The sequence below is a fragment of the Protopterus annectens genome, chromosome 9.part0, assembly GCF_019279795.1.
Source record: "Protopterus annectens isolate FY-2018-M chromosome 9.part0, PAN1.0, whole genome shotgun sequence".
Taxonomy (NCBI): domain Eukaryota; kingdom Metazoa; phylum Chordata; order Ceratodontiformes; family Protopteridae; genus Protopterus; species Protopterus annectens.
Genome location: NC_056743.1, coordinates 411,813,749 through 411,833,908, shown reverse-complemented (window position 1 = coordinate 411,833,908; position 20,160 = coordinate 411,813,749). Strand labels below are relative to the sequence as shown.

Genomic DNA, 20,160 nt, shown 5'->3' with positions numbered 1-20,160 from the left:
GTTGTACACACGTACAGATATCAGTTTGTTTCGGACTCAGGTTATGGAAATTATGATTTTTTTTCCATATTTTGGCAAATAACTTTGCTAGGGAGCATGTAATTGTTCCAAGTCATACCTCATTTTGAAGACAGTGTTAGTCCTTACAACATGATAAAATAATAGTGTCTGTATGCCGGACACATGTACATATATCACAGTTTTTTAGGATTAAGGTTATGAAAATTTATATTTTTTTCATATTTTAGTGAATGACTTAGCTAAAGAAAGAAGTCAATGTGCTAAGTAACACCTCATTTTGAAGACAGTATTAGTCCTTACAACGTGGTAAAAGAAATGTGGCCTTGTGCTGTACACATGTACAAATATCGCAGTTTGCTTAGGGCTTACATTATGCAAATTATCTTTTTATTTCATATTTTCATAACTTTGCAAGGGAGCATGCCACTGTGCTAAGTAATACTTCATTTTGAAGACAGTATTAATAGTTCCAACATGGTAAAAGTACAGTTGTGTACACTTACCATAAATGTAGATGTTCAAGTGTACTCACTGATGCAGTCATCACATTAGTCCTCAGTCAGCCTGATTATCAAAGTCTTGGGTCCTGCGTCGGTTGCTGTCTCATTATCCATGACATCAGGTAGTCAGGGGTATAAAGCATGCAGTCGACGCCATTACATCAGTTTTTCTTGCCCCAGATGTCAGGTGCCCCCATAATGGGAAGCAATTATATATAAGGTTACACCTCCAACAAAAAAGCAAATACACCCAAAAAGCTTTAAGCATAGTGAACAAGAATAGAGGTATAGTCAACAAAAGTCAGGGGGCTGGAGCGAGGGTAACCAGGACTGCAACAGTGAATACACTCGAACATCTACATTTATGGTAAGTGTACACAACTGTACTATGTTCTTCATGTTTCACTGTTGCAGTTATCACATTTGGGTAGATTCCCAAAGCTAAGGATGGGAGGAGGTAATTAGATAGCATTAGGACCAGCTATAAGGCCCTGCAAGACTGCAGTGGCAAAGCCAGCTCTGGATTTAGAAAAAAATGGTAAGTGGTAATGCTTGGTGAAGGTATGTACAGAACTCCAGGTAGCAGCTTCTAGGATGTCCCTGGTAGGTACGCGTCTGAGAAAGGCTGTACAGGTAGATGCAGCCCTGGTTGAGTGGGATCTGATCCCCTGTAGGATAGGTTTTCCATGGTGCTTATAGCAGAAATTAATGCAATGGCCTATCCATTTGGAGATGGTTTGCTTTGAAATAGCCTTTCCATCTGTCTCTGCAGCAAATGCCACCAGCAGCTGTTCAGATTTCCTTTGAGGTTTAGACCTGTCCAAGCAGAATCTAAGCTGTCTGTGCAGATCTAAGGAGTGCAGTATCCATTCCCCTTGGTACTGTGGATTAAGAAAGAAGGTAGGCAAATGAATGGACTGATTAAAGGCCACAATGGACACCACCTTTGGCAAGAAAGAGGGATTGGTCCTGAGGGACACCCTGTCTGCATGGAAGATAACATTACTCAAACCGCTGAATCACTTACAAATGCCTTCTACCAGCACCTGCAGGGCTGCATGGATCAGGCAATCCCAAGCAAAACAAAGACTCTTTGTACCAAAGGCAAGCGTCCAGTCTGGTGGACCCCAGCCATAAACAAACTCTACAACAAAAGGAGAAAGCTACTACAAGATAGAGCAAAATCCTTAAAAGGTAAGACACCGCTGATCACTATAAGTAAAAAGCTAAGAGCTCTCATAAAATCATCTAAAGCTAATTTTGAGAGAAAAATAGCTAAGGACTCAAAAGACAACCATAAGGCATTCTTTAGCTATGTCAGAAACCTGGGAGGAAACTCCCAGATATGCTCAGAATTAGTTCAAAATGATGTGAAGATTACTGATCCTACAGACATTGCCAACATACTGGCTGACAGGTTCAGTGCAAACTCCCAAAAGGAGAGATATCTATACCAAATGATTGTAGCCCCCAAACATCTCTAACGCCCAGGTGAGAACTGCTCTCTCCAAGGCAAAAAACACAGCATCCATGGGACCTGATGGTGTCCCCGGCTGTGTGCTCCACGAACTCAACGAGGAATTAAACCCGCAGTTAGGACAGCTGTTTAATCTTAGTCTCACCTCCGGATACGCACTCCAGGAGTGGCGCTGCGACTGTGGTCCCACTTCACAAAGGCGGTGCCTCCACCGACCCTGGAAATTACCATCCCATTAGCTTGACAAGCCTCATCTGCAAAGCCATGGAGAGGATCATAATGGATCTCATAAATAATGACATAGGGAATTTGCAGACTTTGGATCCAACCCAGTTTGGCTTTGTCAAAGGCAGATCATGCCTTTTAAACTTGGTTGACTTTTTCGAAACAGTCACCAAGGCCATTGACGAGGGGAAGGCAGTCCATACAGCCTACCTCGACCTGGCGAAGGCTTTCGATACAATACCCCACTCAGGTATCATTGAAAAACTCATCAGCTTAAATGTAAACCCATACATCACAAGATGGGTTGCAAACTGGCTGAGTGACAGAACCCACAGGGTCAGAGTTGCTGGCGCCATGTCAGACTCAAAGCCTGTCACAAGTGGTGTCCCACAGGGCTCAGTCCTGGGCCCACTCTTGTTTGGCATCTACTTTTCTGAAGTACAAGCAAACACAGGAGGGTTATGGCTGACAAAGTTTGCAGATGACTGCAAACTGGGCGCCATAGTCGGAAACACATCTGACACAGATATCCTTCAGAAGAGTCTCACAGAAACGGATAACTGGTGCCAGAGCCATGGCCTAAAGTTAAATGCCAAGAAATGCATAGTCATACCCTTCGGGAAAAACAAGGTTACCCCTAGCTACCATATAGGTGGCAATCCACTGATCACAGAAGAAGTTATCAGGGACCTGAGGACCCAGGTTGATAGTAGCCTTTCATTCGACACTCATATTGCTAAAGTAGTTAGGAAGACCTTCTACATTGCCCACCTTATCATGAAGGGATTCACATCTAGATCAAGGGAGGTCATAGTCTCCCTATACTCATCACTCATCAGACCAATGATTGAGTACAATGCCCCATTCGGAATGTATCTGACCCGACACTTGCAGCAGCTGGAGAGGCCACAAAAGTTCCTCACCAAAAGGATAAAGGGTCTCAAAAATCTGTCTTATGCTGCCCGACTGAAAGAACTCCAGCTCTATTCAGTTGCTTACCGCTTGCTCAGAGGTGACCTGTGCCTGACATACAAGGCCATGTCAAACCCAGATTTGATGAACATGCTTCACCTCAAAAAATCTAGATCCCTCAGAGCCACAAGGGCGGGAGACTTAAACCTCGACACGGTTATTAATAGGACGTGCTGGAGGGATAGATTCATCACCCAAAGACTCCCTATGCTGTGAAACAAAATCCCGGTATATGTGAGGCAGAGCACCTCGCTGGCCCTGTTCAAGAGGAATCTTGACCAATGGATGGGAGATCGCAGATATACCCCAGGGGTTACCTCAGTGTCACTGCTCGACAGAGGCACAGCAAAATAATGGGCATAGTTTCTCCAAACTAAAGGGGTGGCGTAAGCCACAAAACTATGGGCTAGGCTTGTAAATGCCCTTGGGCAGATAGCCTAGTATGAACCTATGAACCTATAAGATGATGAAAGGCTCCACTGCCATAAGGGCCTGTAATTCAGATACCCTTCTTGCTGAAGTGATGGCTAAAAGAAAAGCTGTTTTCCAAGAAAGGAAATTTAAATCTGCAGTAGCAGCTGGCTCGAAAGGAGGAAGGGTTTGTTTCTCCAATACAAAGTTAAAGGTCCCAGGCTGGAGTTGGAGCTCTCCTGGGTGGTCTTAAATTTTTGGCCCCTCTGAGGGGATGCTTGAGCACTGGAAGAGAGAAGAGGGGAGGTTCTGTATTATAATGAGATGAAATGGCTGAGGAGTGAATTTTTATTGAGGAAAAAGACAGGCCCTTGTGAAGCATCTCAGTTAAGTGTTGTAAAATCTGAGGTAAACTGGGCACTGCTGTGCTCATCCCTTGAGAATGGTTCCACGCACAGAATCTTTTCCATTTTCAGCATAATATTTTCTAGTACTAGGCCTCCTTGCCTCTAAAATGACATCCATCACTGGTTTACTGAGGGATGGTAAAGGAAAGCTTAGGTAATTAGCCAGGCTGCTAGGTTCAGTGTTTGAAGCTGAGGGTGCAGAATCTGGCTCTCCTGCTTAGACAGCAGGGTAAGAGTCTGAGGCAGGTGCCATGGGGCCAACAGTGACACACTGCGCAGAAGGGGGTACCAGTGTTGGCGTGGCCAGGCTGGTGCAATCAAAATCATCCTTGGTTTGTCTTGTTTGATCTTTAGTAGTACTTTGGAGAGCAGGGGCAGAGGAGGAAAGGCATAAACTGATAGGTTTTTCCAGCTGAAGGACAGAGCATCCACTTTCCAAGCTCGTCTGTGGGGAGTCCTTGCACAAAATTTTTCCAATTGATAGTTCTGGGCGGAGGCAAACAGGTCTATATCCGGGCTCCCCCATTTGCTTGTCAACATGTTGAAAATCCTTGGTTCCAGTTTCCACTCATGTGGGTCCATGAGGGTTCTGCTTAGTCCATCTGCCAGTATATTTAGTTTTCCTGGCAGGAATTGAGCTTGTAGATGTAACTGGTAGCTCAAGCTTGTGTTCCACAATGCCATGGCTAGTCTGCAGAGGGGGTAAGAATGTGTACCCCCCTGCTTGTTTATGTACCACATAACAGTGGTGTTGTCCTTTACCATTAATTGTCCTAGAAGAATGTGGTCCTTGAAGGCTGTCAGAGCATTCTGTACAGCTAAACATTTCTTTATGACTGATGTGAAGGTGCATTTGAATTGGGTTCCATTTGCCCTGAATGCACTTCCCTGCCAGGTGCGCCCCCCCCCCCCCATGCATAGTCTGATGCATCTGTTGTTAGGGTTTGGGCAGTAGGGAGTAGTGTGAATGACAGTCCCTTGTTTTGGTGGCAGGCCTCTGCCCACCAAAGGAACTCTAGGTGTAGACAAGGAATTATAGGAATCATTGCTTGTAGATCCTGAGAATGTTGACACCATAGGCTTTTTAGATACCATTGTAGTTTCCTCATATGCAGTCTTGCATATGGAATTAGAAGAATGCAGGAGGCCATGAACCCCAAGGCTTGTAGTATTTGCCTTGTAGGTAGCAGGGTTTTTGTGACCACATGTTTGAAGTAGGTTGTCAAGTGAATTTGTTTCTCTGGTGTGAGGAAATCCATCTGGGAAGTTGAATTCAAGCTTGCTCCCAGGAATATAATTTGTTGACAGGGTACCAGGTGTGATTTATTTTCGTTTAAGGTGTACCCCAGACAAGTTAGCACCCTCTGTACAAAAGCCAGATGATTCAAAAGTATGCCCTGGTTTTCTGCCTGAATTAGACAATCGTCTAGGTATTGGTATATTTGAATATTTCTTTGCCTGCAAAATGCAATGACTGGAGCTAGGCACTTTGTGAATACCCTGGGCGCAGTAGATAAGCCAAAGGGCAGAGCAGAGAACTGATAGTGCATGTAGCCTGCTTTGAAGCGTAGGTATCTTCTGCAAGACTCCCTGATTGGGATGTGCAGGTATGCTTCCTTTAAATTTAGTGTTGCCAACCAGGCATCTTTGCTTAGCATAGGAAGCAACTGGTGAAGAGTCAGCATCTTGAATTTTGCAATCACCAAAAAGGTGTTTAGAGTAGGCAGGTCCAGGATAGGACGCTATGAATTGTCTTTTCTGGGTACCAGGAAAAATCTCGAGTAGAAACCTTGCCCCTTTTTCTCTTCTGGTACCCACTGAATAGCCCCTATGCTTAAGAGAGAGAGTACTTGCTTTTGGGCCTCTGCCCACTGCTTTGGAGGTAGATCCAGCCAACCGCTTGGAGTTGGTGACGTGTGGAAGTGAAATCTGTATCCTTGGGACACTGTATTTAAAACCCATTTGTCCTGGGTAATTAGTCCCCAGTTCTTTGTATGAAGTGCAATCTTTCCCCCCAAAGGGGCAGTCATTTGAGAAGTGTTTGGAAGTTTTAAAAAGAAGTCATTGAGACATTTTACCATAGGAGGGACTTTTATTACTCCCAAATTTGGAAGTGGAGGCCCCCCACTGCTTAGTCATGTGCGTCCCCTGGCACTGAAGCCTGGGTGCTCTGCTGGATCTGGGTTTGGACTGAGAAGGTCTGGAAGAGGCAGGAAAGGACCAATTCTTAGAAGGCCAATGTCTACTAAATCTTGGAGGTTGCACTTGTAAAAAGTCTTTTAACAGTTTGCACAGATTTAGCTTTTTCCTCCATCTTTTTAAGAACTTCTGCCTTGTTGCCAAACAGGTGGCCCTGATTTAAGGGAGCATCCAGTAATTTCGCTTTAACATTATCTGGCAAGGATTGCTCCTTAAGCCAAGCATGCCTTCTAAGTACAGACCCAGTTACTGCAGCCCTGCAAGATGCCTCTAGTGAATCAAAACCACATTGCAATGTATGTTTACCAACTTGTTCAGCAGAATGCATAAAATCCTGTAAATCCTTATTTTCAGCACAATCAGGAATCAACATCAATTTCTGTTTAAACAATCCAATAATAATCCAATAATATGCAGCTGATACTTTAACATATGAAACTGGCAATTCAAGGCCCTAATGGCCAAAGTTGCAGAAGTGTATACCTTCTTACCCCATCTATCCAGCGCCCTGGAGTCTCTATCAGAGGGGGTAGGATTTTTGGCAGGAGTAGCTTTAATGCCCTTGGGTCGCTGTGAAATGGTTTCAGGATCCGCAGTAGGATTTTTGAAAAAGAACTTGTGAGAGTCAGGAACCCTGTAATATCTATCAGGTTTTCTGGAAGTAGGAGGTAAAGAGTCAGGGGCCATGCTAGATTCCGAAAAAGCATCATCAACAATGTCCAGTACAGGAAGTATAGCTAATGGCCTGTGTTGGGGCAGGAGTAAGAAATCCCCAAGCCTCTTTTTAGAATCAGAGAAATCCTGACTTCCCCAACAAAAAAGCTCCCTGAGAGCGTGCAAGGTTTCACCAAAAGAGAAACCCTCTGGGGGGAGCAAAGGGAATAGGGTCCTCATAGGTAGATAAGGGTAAATCCTGGTCATCAGAGGAAACAGAAATTTCAGAATCCTGGTCAGAAGTATCATAAGCAAACTCAGTCCTAGGTCTCAGAGGGGGAAGGTTGGCTTCCCCTGACTAAAGTAATAAGGTCTTCAGTCATTCCTATCATTTGTTCTTTAGGCATAGAGGCCAGACCATGCGGTCTGGGCTTCAGTTTAGGCTTTGAAGAAGAAGATGGCGCCAGTTTAATATCCAAGTCAGTAGGCCTGAATACACCCTCAGTAGCCAGTGCCTGCACAGTGGCTCCGGACCCATCCAAGGTAGAGACATCTGCAGGTTCCACAGTTGAAGCATCTCACGGCATACCATACTCCAAATGGGTCTCAGTTGAGGCCTGCGAATCTGAAGTAGTGGGTATCAGGGGCTGCGAAAGCGCCTCACTGAGTACCGGCGAACTGGCTGGCCTGTCTTGGTCTTTATCTTTGCGTTTTTTCGTAATGTTGGTAGTCGGATGGCTTACAGAAGACATATCAGGATAATTGAACTGAGCACCAAAAAAATTTAGAAACTCAAATATACCGATGACGGATAGTTTGTGGTTTAAATAAGGCACAAAACTGACAGCGAGGTATATCGTGGTCAGGGCCTAGGCAAAGAATACAGTACGAATGAAAATCTTTATGAGGTATTTGCTTTCCACAAGAAATGCAGTTATTTACTTTTACTGACCGGTTTAGAGCAAGAAAAAGTTTCCCCAAATGGGTACTTAGCTTTTAGTTGAAGACTTCGGTTCTGAAACTCGAAAATGAAAATTTCAGGAGTCGGCCAACCAGCACTTGCAAACTGCTTCTGCTTCGGGCACCGCACGGTAAGAAAGACTGAAGTTATGACGTTGGCTGCATGTTTTATACCCCTGACGACCTGACGTCACAGAAGAAGAGACAGCAACCGACGTAGGACACAAGACTTTGTTAATCAGGCCGACTGAGGGCTAATGCAAGCAGATAATCCAAATGTAATGACTGCTACAGTGAAACACGAAGAACATCCCCCAAAGTGGTACAGCCAGCAAAAACACTGAAGGGATAATACCCACAGAAGTCAGAAAACCTTTGCTAACAAGGGGAGCCGAAGCAAAGGGCACAGACAAAGTAAGTATAAGCAGCCAAGAGAAAAGGTACAGTTGTGTACACTTACCATAAATGTAGATGTTAAGAGTGTATTCACTGTTGCAGTCATCACACTTGGGTTATCTGCCTGTAGATAGCCCTCAGTCAGCCTGAATACCAGGGACTCAGTATTTCTGCGTTGGATGCTGTCGCTCCAAGACTGTCGTCAGGTTGTCAGGGGTATAAAAACAGGCAGCCGACACCATTACATCAGTTTTTCTTGCCCCAAATGTCAGGAGTCCCCTAAATAGGGAGCTAGGTTATGGTGGGGAAAAACACCAGCAGTACAAAGTAAATACTAATACCAATACCAATACCCCAGAAGGGGTTAGTAATAGCCATAAATAGGAGGGAGAGAGAGAGAGAGAGAGAGAAAGTACAGTTGTGTACACTTACCATAAATGTAGATGTTCGAGTGTATTCACTGTTGCAGTCCTAACCAATGGGCTATCCAGCTCTCGGTAGCCCTCGATCGGCCAGAATACCAAAGGTAAGTAAAAATGACGTCGGCTGTAAAGGACATCAGGGCATCCGATACAAAAGGAGGCAGCCGACATCACTTCCTCATTCTTTCTTGCCATAACAGTCAAAAGCCCCCAGAAAACAAGGCTTAAACCAAATTTAGCCTGTACCTTAGGAAAAGAGAAAAAGGGGGCTGGAGGGAGGGAAAGCAGGACTGCAACAGTGAATACACTCGAACATCTACATTTACGGTAAGTGCACACAACTGTACTATGTTCTTCATGTTTCACTGTTGAAGTCCTAACCAATGGGTTGATTACCAAAGCCCAGAGAAAAGGGAGGAGGAACCAACAGAATCAAGGATTGGAGATAATGCCCTGCAGAACAGCAGTAGCAAACCCTGCCCTGGCTCTTGAAAACAAAGCCAAATTTTAATGCTTTGTGAAAGTAGGAACATAAGACCATGCGGCAGCTTCCAAAATTTCTTTAGTAGAGACACCCCTTAAAAAGGCTGCAGAAGTGGATGCTGCTCTAGTTGAGTGAGTCCTAACCCCTTGAGGCGGAACCTTGCCATGAAAGGAATAACAAAGTAATACAATGTGCAATCCATTTAGAAATGATTTGCTTAGAAATAGCCTTGCCCTGGGCTCCTGAGGCAAAACTGACCAATAACTGCGATGATTTCCGAAGGTCTTTAGTCCTGTCCAGGTAAAACCTGACCTGTCTTTTTTTTTTCATTCCAATTCCTGTTTCTCTAAAGAGTATGGGATTGGGGATCCTCGTGACATTTTTTACTGTTTTTTTCTGTTTAAATTGATACTGTTCTGTAAATTGTTACTTTTACATTAGTTCTATAGTTACTTACATGCCAGTCTCTTACTGTGCTGTTTTATGTACTAGTACATAGTGGAGCTTTTCTCCTCGGGCCTCTGCTGGAAATGGACATGTATCCAGCCAGACTAGCCTGGTCAACAAATGTAAAATAAATAAAAAATAAATAAATAAAAACATCAAGAGAATGTAGGATCCTTTCACCTCTATTTCGAGGATAAAGAAAGAAGGTAGGAAGTTGTATGGACTGATTAAGAGTCAGGCTAGAAACCACCTAAGGCATAAAGGAGGGGTTGGTTCTCAGAGAGACCCTGTCTGCATAGAAAATAATAAAAGGCTTCACAGCCATCAAAGCATGCAGCTCCGAAACCCTCCTTGCTGAAGTTATAGCCAAGAGGAAGGCAGTCTTCCAAGAGAGAAACTTTAAATTTGCAGTGGCAGCTGGCTCAAAAGCAAGAACAGTGAGTTTCTCTAGAACAAAATTAAGATCCCAGGCTGGAGTAGGCACCTTTCTGGGATGTTTCAAGTTGCAAGCACCTCTGAGAAACATTTTCATCAGGGGATGAGAGAAAATGGATTGTTCAAAAGAACAATGGGCAGAAAAAAAGAAAGACCACCCTGAAGCAAATCAGCCGGGTATTCCTGAAAAGAAACAAATGAGAATCAGGGACTCTATATTACCTGTCAGGTTTCCTGGGAGCAGGAGGAACCGAATTTGGAGTTGAGGAATTTTCCAGAAAAACATCATCAACCACTTCCAACACAGGTGGAATAGCCAAATGGGCTTATGCTGAGACAAATCCAAAAACTTCCTAAACATTTTCTTAGAAAGGGGATAATCCTGACTTTCCCATTTAAAATGCTCCCTGAGAGTATTCAAATTATCACCAAAAGAGAAATCTTCTGGAGGAGAAGCAGAAGGGATGGACTCCTCTGCGTCTGAATCCTCAAAAGGTGAGAAAGTCTGAAAAGCTTCTTCATCAACAGAAATGCTACAAGTATCGGAACCAGAATAAGACAAAGCCTCAGGAGAGACATCCCTACTTCCCTTTGAAGGAGGAGGCTGTGAACCCCTAATAACAGACAAAAGGTCATCAGTCATTTTAACCATTTGAGAATGAGGGGAACGAGAGGAAACTGGAACCTGTTTCTTCACAGGCTTATGACTGGAAAATTTACCTGCAAGTTTCAAGGACTCGGGAGGCCTGGCAACCACCAAAATTGCAGCCAAAGTCATTGGTATGAGCTTGCTGTCTGAATGAAGACCGGAGGCCTCGGGCACTGGAGTCATCTTAGCAGATCTGGATCCAGCTGAAGAGGCAACATGCGGAAGGTCAGAAGACAAAATGGAAGCCGGAGGCCTGGAGGCCTCTGAAAAGGTCTCAATCGAGGCCTGTGGTTGAAAATCTGCAGGCTGTAGAGGATGCAAAGGCACCTCACCGGCTACCGCATGACTGACGACCAACTTAATGTCATCTGAGGACTTGACCTTCAGAAGCCTGTCACGGTCCTTATCCTTACGTTTCTTGGGGATATCCAAAGCCTGAAGACCAGCGAACGCCATACTGACAAACTTGGGCCAAACTCCAAACTCCAAAATGTTTAGCTAAAAGCTTAGCCCGACGACTAATAGTACGTGGATTAAAGGAAGCACAGTGCTCACAATTAAGAACTTCGTGGTCAAGGCCTAAACAAACAATACAATAGGAATGAAAATCTCTATGGGGAATCTGCTTTCCACAGCTAAGACAATTATTAACCTTTTCTGACATTCGTTAAGGCAAGAAAAGAGGATCCCCAATGGGGTACTTGGTTGTAGTTGACTTCAACTTTGTAGTCAGAAACAAAATAGTTAAACTGTCGACCGGCACTTGTGCAAGAAATGCTTCTGCTTTGGGCTCCGCAGCAAGGAAGACTGAGGAAGTGACATTGGCTGCCTCCTTTTGTATTGGACACCATGACATCCTTTAAAACAGATGACAGCCAACGTCATTTTTACTTACCTTTAGTATTCTGGCCGATCGAGGGCTACTGGAAGCCAGATAACGCATTGGTTAGGACAGCAGCAGTGAAACATGATGAACATAACCAGGGGTCTGGAGGGAGGGAAACAAGGACTGCAACAGTGAATACACTCGAACATCTACATTTATTGTAAGTGTACACAACTGTACTATGTTCTTTGTGTTTCACTGCTGCAGTCATCACACTTGGGTGAATTCCCAAAGCTGAAGAAGGGTGGAGGCAAGTCAAGAAGAGTTAGGGTTGGCTAGAATGCCTTGCACGACTGCTGTAGAAAATCCTGCCCTGGACTTGGAAATGATAGGCAGGTGGTAATGCTTGTTGAAGGTGTGTACAGAACTCCAGGTAGCAGCCTCCAGGATATCCCTGGTAGGGTCTCCCCTGAGAAATGCTGTACAGGTAGATGTTGCCCTAGTGGAATGTGTTCTGACCCCCTGAGGGGTTGGTTTCCCACGGTGCTTGTAGCAGAAATGGATGCAGTATGCTATCCATTTGGAAATGGTTTGTTTTGAAATGGCCTTGCCCTCTGCCCCTGTTGCAAAGCTGACTAGTAACTGGTCAGATTTTCTGAAGGGCTTAGTCCTATCAAGGTAGAATCTGCGCTGTCTGTGCACGTCCAAGGAGTGCAGGATCCTTTCTCCTTTATTTTGAGGATTAGGGAAGAAGGTTGGCAAATGGATGGATTGATTGAGAGCCACACTGGACACCACTTTGGGCATAAAGGAAGGGTTAGTCCTGAAGGAAACCCTGTCAGCATGGAAAATAATAAAGGGTTCCACAGCCATGAGTGCTTGTAGCTCAGACACTCTTCTAGTCAAAGTGATGGCTAGAAGCAAGGCAGTTTTCCAAGAGAGGAATTTTAACTCTGCTGATGCAGCAGGTTCAAAGGGGGAAGTGTGAGCTTTACCAGTACAAAGTTAAGGTCCCAAGCAGGGGTGGGTGCTCTCCTTGGTGGCCTTAAGTTGTTTGCCCCTCTCAGGAACTGTTTGATAAGAGGGTGTGAGAAGAGAGGAGGTTCAGTGTTGTAATGAGCTGAAAATGGCTGAGGCATGTATTTTAATGGAGGAGAAGGACAGGCCTTTGTGGAGTAAATCTGCTAGGTAATCCAGGATAAGAGGAAGAGAGGGCAGAGTTGTGCCCTCTCCTTTAGATTGAATCCATGAGCAGAACGTTTTCCACTTATCAGCATAGAATTTTCTTGTATTGGTTCTTCTGGCTTCGAGAATGATGTCCAGCACCTGCTTGCTTAAGGTTGCTGGGGGAGAATTCCAGGAATAAGCCGGCTGCAAGATTTAGGGTTTGCAGTTGTGGATGCAGAATCTGTCGCTCTTGCTGAGAGAGGAGGGTTGGATTCTGCTGTAGGTGCCAGGGTGGCACCGATATCAGGTTGCGCAGGAGTGGATACCAGTGCTGGCATGGCCAGTCCGGAGCAATCAGAACTGTCCTTGGTCTGTCCTGCTTTATCTCGAGTAAGACTCTTGAAAGGAGGGGCAGAGGGGCAAAAGCATAGATTGAGAGATTCGCCCACTGAAAAGACAGGGCCATCCACTTTCCAGGCCCTGATGTGAGGATTTCAGGTGCAGAATTTGTTGAGCTGGTGGTTGTAGGGGGAGGCAAAGAGATCCACCTCTGGGGTCCCCCATTTCTGAATCAAAAGGTTGAAGGTGCTATGCTACAATTGCCACTTATGTGGGTCTAGGAGATTTCTGATTAAGTCTTCTGCCAGTAAGTTGTGTTTGCCTGGCAGGAATTGAGCTTGCAGATGGACTTGAATGTCCAAGGCCGTGTTCCACAGGGCCATGGCTAGCGCGCAGAGTGGGTAGGAATGGGTTCCCCCCCGCTTGTTGATGTACCACATAACTGTGGTGTTTTTATTAGCACTTGTCCTGGGAAGATTAGGGATCTGAAAGCTGTCAGGGCATTCTGTAGAGCTAGCATCTCTTTTTGGTTGATGTGCAGATGAATTTGACTTGGGCTCCAGTGGCCCTGAATACATTTTCTGTCTATGTGTGCCCCCCAGGCATAATCTGATGCATCTGTAATTAGGGTCTGAGAGGCTTGAGTTTGAGTAAATGGCAGCCCCTTGTTGTGGTTGCATGCTTCTGCCCACCAGAAGAACTCTGTCCTTAGACAGGGTATAATAGGAATGACTGTTTCCAGGTCCTGAGTATGTTGGCACCAAAGACTTTTTAAGTACCATTGGAGTTTCCTCATATGCAGTCTTGCATATGGAATCAGCAGTATACATGAGGCCATGAACCCTAGGGCTTGCAGTATTTTTCTTGCAGATAGCTGGGTTCTGGTGGCCATTTGTTTAAAGTAGTCTGTCAGACAGACTTATTTTTCTGAAGTAAGGAATGCCATCTGGGAAGTTGTGTCCAAGCTTGCTCCCAGGAATACAAGTTGTGATTTCTTTTCATTGATGGTGTACCCCAAGGAAGTTAGAAGTTTTTTCACACATGTCAGGTGCTGCAGCAGCAATTCCTGACTGTCCGCCTGAATCAGGCAGTCATCCAAGTACGGGTAAATCTGGATATTTCTCTGCCTGCAGTATGCAATGGCTGGAGCCAGGCATTTTGTGAATACTCTGGGCGCAGTAGATAAGCCAAAGGGAAGTGCAGAAAACTGATAATGCACAGACCCTGCCCTGAAACGTATATACTTCCTGCATGATTCCCTTATGGGGATATGCAGATAGGCTCCTTTTAAGTCTAGGGTGACTAACCAGGCATCCTTGACTAGCATAGGAAGAAGCTGTTGCACGGTAAGCATTTTGAATTTTGGTACCACTAGGAAGGTGTTGAGAATGGAAATATCCAGGATTGGGGGCCAAGAGCCATCTTTCCTGGGTACCAGGAAGAGTCTGGAGTAAAATCCTTGTCCCCTCTGTTCTACTGGAACCAGCTGGATAGCTCTGATATTGAGTAGGGAAAGTACTTGGTTTTGAGCCTTTGCCCACTGGTTTGGAGGAAGGTCTGGGAACCCACTTGGGGTTGGCAGTGAATGGAAATAAAAGTTGTACCCCTGGGATACAATGTTGAGGACCCACCGGTCCTGAGTGATGGACATCCAGTTTTTTTGCATGAAGGGCAAGTTTTCCTCCTAGGGGCACAAGCAATTGGGCAGGGCTGGGGAGTGGAGTAAATAAGTCATTGTGAGCTTTTTCCTTAAGGAGGTGGCTTACCACTCCCTGCTTTAAGAGTGGGGGCACTCCATTGCTTAGATCTCTGCATACCCTGTGACTGTAGTGTTTGGAAGGGCAATGCCTACTGAATCTAGGGGGTTTCACTTGTAAGAATTCTTTAACAGTATGCATAGACTTAGCTTTTTCTTCCATCTTTTTAAGAACCTCTTCTGCTCTGGTGCCAAACAAACAGTCCTTATTCAAAGGAACATCTAATCACTTTAATTTGACATGTTCTGGCAAAGTCTGCTCCTTCAGCCAAGCATGACTTCTCAATACAGAGCCAGTGACAGCTGCCCTGCAAGATGCTTCTAGGGCATCAAAGCCACACTGCACAGCATACTTGCTGACTTGGCTTGCAGAGTTCATAAGCTCCTGTAATTCTTTATTTTCTGCACAGTCTGAAAATGTTGCCACTTTTTGTTTAATAAGTTCCATAATATGTTGCTGGTACTTCAGCATGTGAAAGTGACAATTCAATGCCCTAATAACAAGGGTTGCAGAGGTATATACCTTCTTACCCCATCTGTCTAAAGCTCTGGAATCCCTGTCCAAAGGGGAGGGATTCTTGGCTGCAGTAGCCTTGATACCTTGAGGCCCCTGGGAAATGAACTCTGGGTCAGCAGTAGGATTCTTGAAAAGAAATTTGTGAGTGTCAGGTACTCTGTAGTACCTGTCTGGTTTCCTATGGGCAGGAGGTAAAGTGTCAGGAGTAAGACTGGATTCCATAAAAACATCATCCACAACAGGGGGCATTGCTAAGGGCCTGTGTTGAAGCAACTCTAGAAATTCTCTGAGTTTCTTTTTGGTCTGAGGATGGTCTTGGAAGTCCCAGTGGAAATTCTCTCATAAGGTATGCAAGGTTTCACCAAAAGAAAAATCCTCTGGAGGGGGAGGCAGAGGGAATGGATTCCTCTGCATCTGAATCCTCATAAGCAGATAAGGGCATGTCTTCATAATCAGAAATTTCAGAGTCATCAGACTCCTGGTCTGTAGAAGCTGAAGGGGACTGGAATCTTTGTCTCTTAGCAGGGGAAGGCTGACTTCCCCTAATCAGCGTAATAAGGTCTTCAGCCATTCTAAGCATTTATTTTTGTGGCATGGGAGCAGGTGCACGCACTTTGGTCATTGGTTTTCTAGGTGTAGTGCATACTCTCGGCCCAAGAAACTTGGCAGTTTTGGTTAAAAAAGTCGTCAGCTTGAGTCAAACATCGGTTGAGTGAATAATTGCCTCAGAAGCCGGTGTCTGCTCAGCGGCTCTGGACCCATCCAAGATAAAGACATCTGCAGGTTCCATAGTCGAAGAAGAGCCTCGCGGCATACCAGACTCTGAATGGGTCTCAGTAGAGGCCTGCGAATCCAATGAAGTGGGCATCAGGGGCTGTGAAAGCACCTCACTGAGTACTGGTGGACTGGCAACTAGCTTAACGGAAGTGTCATTGGCAGTTTTGGACCTATGCGGTCCGTCTCTGTCTATCTTTATTTTTTTTCAGAATATCAGTAGACAGATGGCTTACCGAAGCCATTTCAGAATACGGAGATAGAGAGCGAAAGAATTTAGCGACAGAGAGCCTGACGACGAATGGTCCGAGCGTTAAATAAGGCACAAAACCGACAGCGAGGGATGTTGTGATCTGGGCCTAAACAGGTGACGCAGTAAGAATGAAAATCTCTGTGAGGTATTTGCTTTCCACAGGCAAGACAAATGTTAACTTTTTCTGACATTGGTTAGAGCAAGAAAAAAGGATCCCAATGGGGTACTTAGCTTTAGAAGACTTCAGGATTATTAAATTCGTAAACTAAATTCAGGTAGCAGCCGACCAGCACTTGCAAACTGCTTCGAGCTCCTCGGTAAGAAAGACTGATGTAATGGCGTCGGCTGCTTGTTTTTATACCCCAGACGACCTGACGTCAGTCTTGGAGTGACAGCATCCGACGCAGAAATACTAAGTCTATGGTATTTGGGCTGACTGAGGGCTACCTGCAGGCAGATAACCAAAGTGTGATGACCGCAACAGTGAAACTTGAAGAACATCAGTAGTGTTAAGAAGCAAAAACAAAACTTGGCATGGAATGAAAAAATACAGCATTTGTGAAAAGGGACTGGACAGACACATGCAAAACCAGCTGCATAAGGAAATCTGGCCAATGAGGACTGGACCAATAGGCTGGAAAATTAAATTACCTCCAACCAATGAGAAGAAAGACTACTTCATGTTCAGAATCCATAGACGGCAAATGAGAAGTAGAGTCAGAAGCAACTGACATATCTGTGTGTGTGCGTGTGTGTGTGTGTGTGTGTGTGTGTGTGTGTGTGTGTGTGTGTGTGTGTGTGTGTGTGTGTGTGTGTGTATGCGTGCTAAAAAACAAGAGTCCTGCAAAAGAAGCTCAAGACTTCAAACAGTGAAGATCAGACTTCAAACTCTTAATGAGGCTGTGTGGTTTAATGGAGAGCTTTGGCCTTACTCAGGCGGTTTCCACTGAAACCCATGTACTTGAACATTCATGGGACTTAGTCTTACAGCTTGGTTTTGAGACCATAGATCTGGTCAGATCATTATCTAGTCTATTTCTGGTTTTCCTCATTCTCAGTCCTCCTGAGATGGAAATGGTCAAGTGAAGGGACTTTAGAACTGGTAACTCAGAACTCCTGTGCTCAATTGTTGACCTGCTCCTTGAAGAGGTCAGTGAAGATGATCCAGATGTGCCAAATGTACTTCTGGTGAACTATAATAATGCCACCCCTGACATGGAAGACCCAGTTACTCCAGTCACTGCGCACCCTAGAGTCGTGAATCAACATGAAACTTTTTTTTTACCATGAGATAAAATTGTTATGGAGGCTGGGGCACAGGATGAAATAAAGATGGGGTAAGACACTCCTTCACATGGGTAAGCTTGCTTGGATGAACATTATGCCAGATATACCAGATACACAATTCCTAGCAATACCATGCCTTTGTCTCAGAAGTGACCTCTGTTGCATCTAACTGTCCAGCTGCACTTTCATGTGGTCAGAGGGTTGTGCAGCCTAGCTGACCTGACCACCCATAGAACTGCTTTTCCTCAAAGGACTGTGAGGATACTGCAGTCTAGACAAAGAGTCCCATTGGACACCGATGGTCATTAGGCTCGGGTGGCTCAGAATTATGCTGAGTCGAGTCAGAATAGGTCATTTACAAGAAGACGCATTTTAAATGCTGCAATTAGTTGGCATTTTAACTATAAAAGGTGCACTAACCTGGGAAGAGAAGGTGCCAGTAATAACCCTCTCACTGGCTCTACATTCTAAACTGCTGTTCTGGCAGTGTGTCACATGAGTGAGATTTCCATTCTGTAACTTCTCCGTCACACCTTCTTCCACGTCTGACTGAGTGATACAATTCTCAGGACTGTAATGGCTATGACTATGCTGGAAAAAATAAAACAACAGCTGTAACAGCAGAAGTTGCCATAATTACAAAACAAACAGTATGACACAAAGAGTGCAATTTATAAATATGTTGCGATACATTTAAGATATGTAGCCTTTCAGCCACATCTCACACATACTCTGCAAAACATACAGTATCTTCTGCAATATTAGTGTAAGCTTTTAACAGACAAAACTTCTTTAACAAAGTGATTGGAAGGATCGTTGAAGTTTTCCTTAAGCTACTACGGGGTCAAAAATAGTGAGGGAATAAAAAGAGTGCATGTTGGCATAGAGTGAAGATGTCCATTTAAACTCCTGACAAGTGATGTTTGAAACTACCATTAATCATATGCATCACTACCTAGGTAGAAAAGGATGTTGAAACTACCATTAATCATATGCATCACTACCAACGTAGAAAAGGATGAATAGATACGCACTAATTTGCCTTTCCTAAGAGAAAAGTATGCAAAGTTATGGAAAATGTGAAACGCCTTGCAGAGGCTATGGTCCCTGTGGTTCATTGATACAAGTTAGGTATGGTGGTTAATCCTGTGGAAGGACATACAGGACGAGAGTTACACCCAAAAGGCATCATAACTGTGTATGCCTTGAATCTCATTTAGGCAAGGGACCTTAACCAGTAAGGCCAGACTAATGACCTAATCATTCTAACCCTCAGTTTGTACCCCTTATCCCCCAGCCTGTAGAAGGATTAGTCAACAGGAAGCTGGATGGAGTTCACCTGGTCGGCTTAGCCAAAGGCATATCAGAAAATAAGCAAAAGTCAAGTTCAGATATTCTGATGGTCTGCAAAAATGATATGAATGTAAAAATAACAGGTTACAAAGGAAGAGAGGAAGAGGATGAGTAATGGGAGATGAGCCTCAGAAATAACATGCCCAAGTCACTGGCCACAGACTACTGTAGGTGGGGAGAATGACATGCCTCAGAAACAACATGCCCAACTCACTGGCCACAGACTACTGTAGGTGGGGAGAATGACAAGCCTCACAAACAACATGCCCAACTCACTGGCCACAGACTACTGTAGGTGGGGAGAATGACAAGCCTCACAAACAACATGCCCAAGTCACTGGCCACAGACTACTGTAGGAGGGGAGAATGACAAGCCTCAGAAACAACATGCCCAAGTCACTGGCCACAGACTACTGTAGGAGGGGAGAATGACAAGCCTCAGAAACATGCCCAAATCACTGGCCACAGACTACTGTAGGAGGGGAGAATGACAAGCCTCAGAAACAACATGCCCAAGTCACTGGCCACAGACTACTGTAGGAGGGGAGAATGACAAGCCTCAGAAACATGCCCAACTCACTGGCCACAGACTACTGTAGGAAGGGAGAATGACAAGCCTCAGAAACATGCCCAACTCACTGGCCACAGACTACTGTAGGAGGGGAGAATGACAAGCCTCAGAAACATGCCCAACTCACTGGCCACAGACTACTGTAGGAAGGGAGAATGACAAGCCTCAGAAACAACATGCCCAACTCACTGGCCACAGACTACTGTAGGAGGGGAGAATGCAGCTGTGGGGTTTCCCTATGTGTCCCGTAAAAACAAACACATTGGTTAAGTGGAGTCCTACCTGGTTAACACAATTAACCAACAAGGATATGCAACGTATCCAAGAGGAGGAAAAGTGAACAGACCAGGTGGGAGAAATTACGCTTATCTGTTGATTCATTTGGATACTGAGAAGCCACAAATTCCAAATGCTCTCACTTCTGTTTATAAAAAAAAAAAAAACAAAAAAAAACTAGTACATGTTGCACTCTGCTGAATGTTTGTGTTGTGCAAACTGTACACCTGTCAATGGTGCACAAGCCAACTGACACTGCCCTCATTCCACAACAGGGTAAATCACAAAACTGTGGCACTGTGACAGTGTGTGCCTGAAATACCATCCTTCAGAAGAGATAAAAATATTTTATTTATTTAATTTATTTATTTATTTTCAGTTT

At 44.6% G+C, this 20,160-nt stretch overlaps 1 protein-coding gene across 2 annotated transcripts in view; it reads right to left on the bottom strand.

Moving 5' to 3' along the window:
* Positions 1 to 20,160, bottom strand: part of SLC39A14 (solute carrier family 39 member 14) — a 1,521,355-nt gene that overhangs the window by 81,483 nt on the left and 1,419,712 nt on the right. For both annotated transcript variants that reach the window (XM_044082946.1, XM_044082945.1), the window contains exon 7: positions 17,999 to 18,169. In XM_044082946.1, coding sequence (XP_043938881.1) covers positions 17,999 to 18,169 — 171 coding nt within the window. The remainder of the gene's footprint in view (positions 1 to 17,998; positions 18,170 to 20,160) is intronic.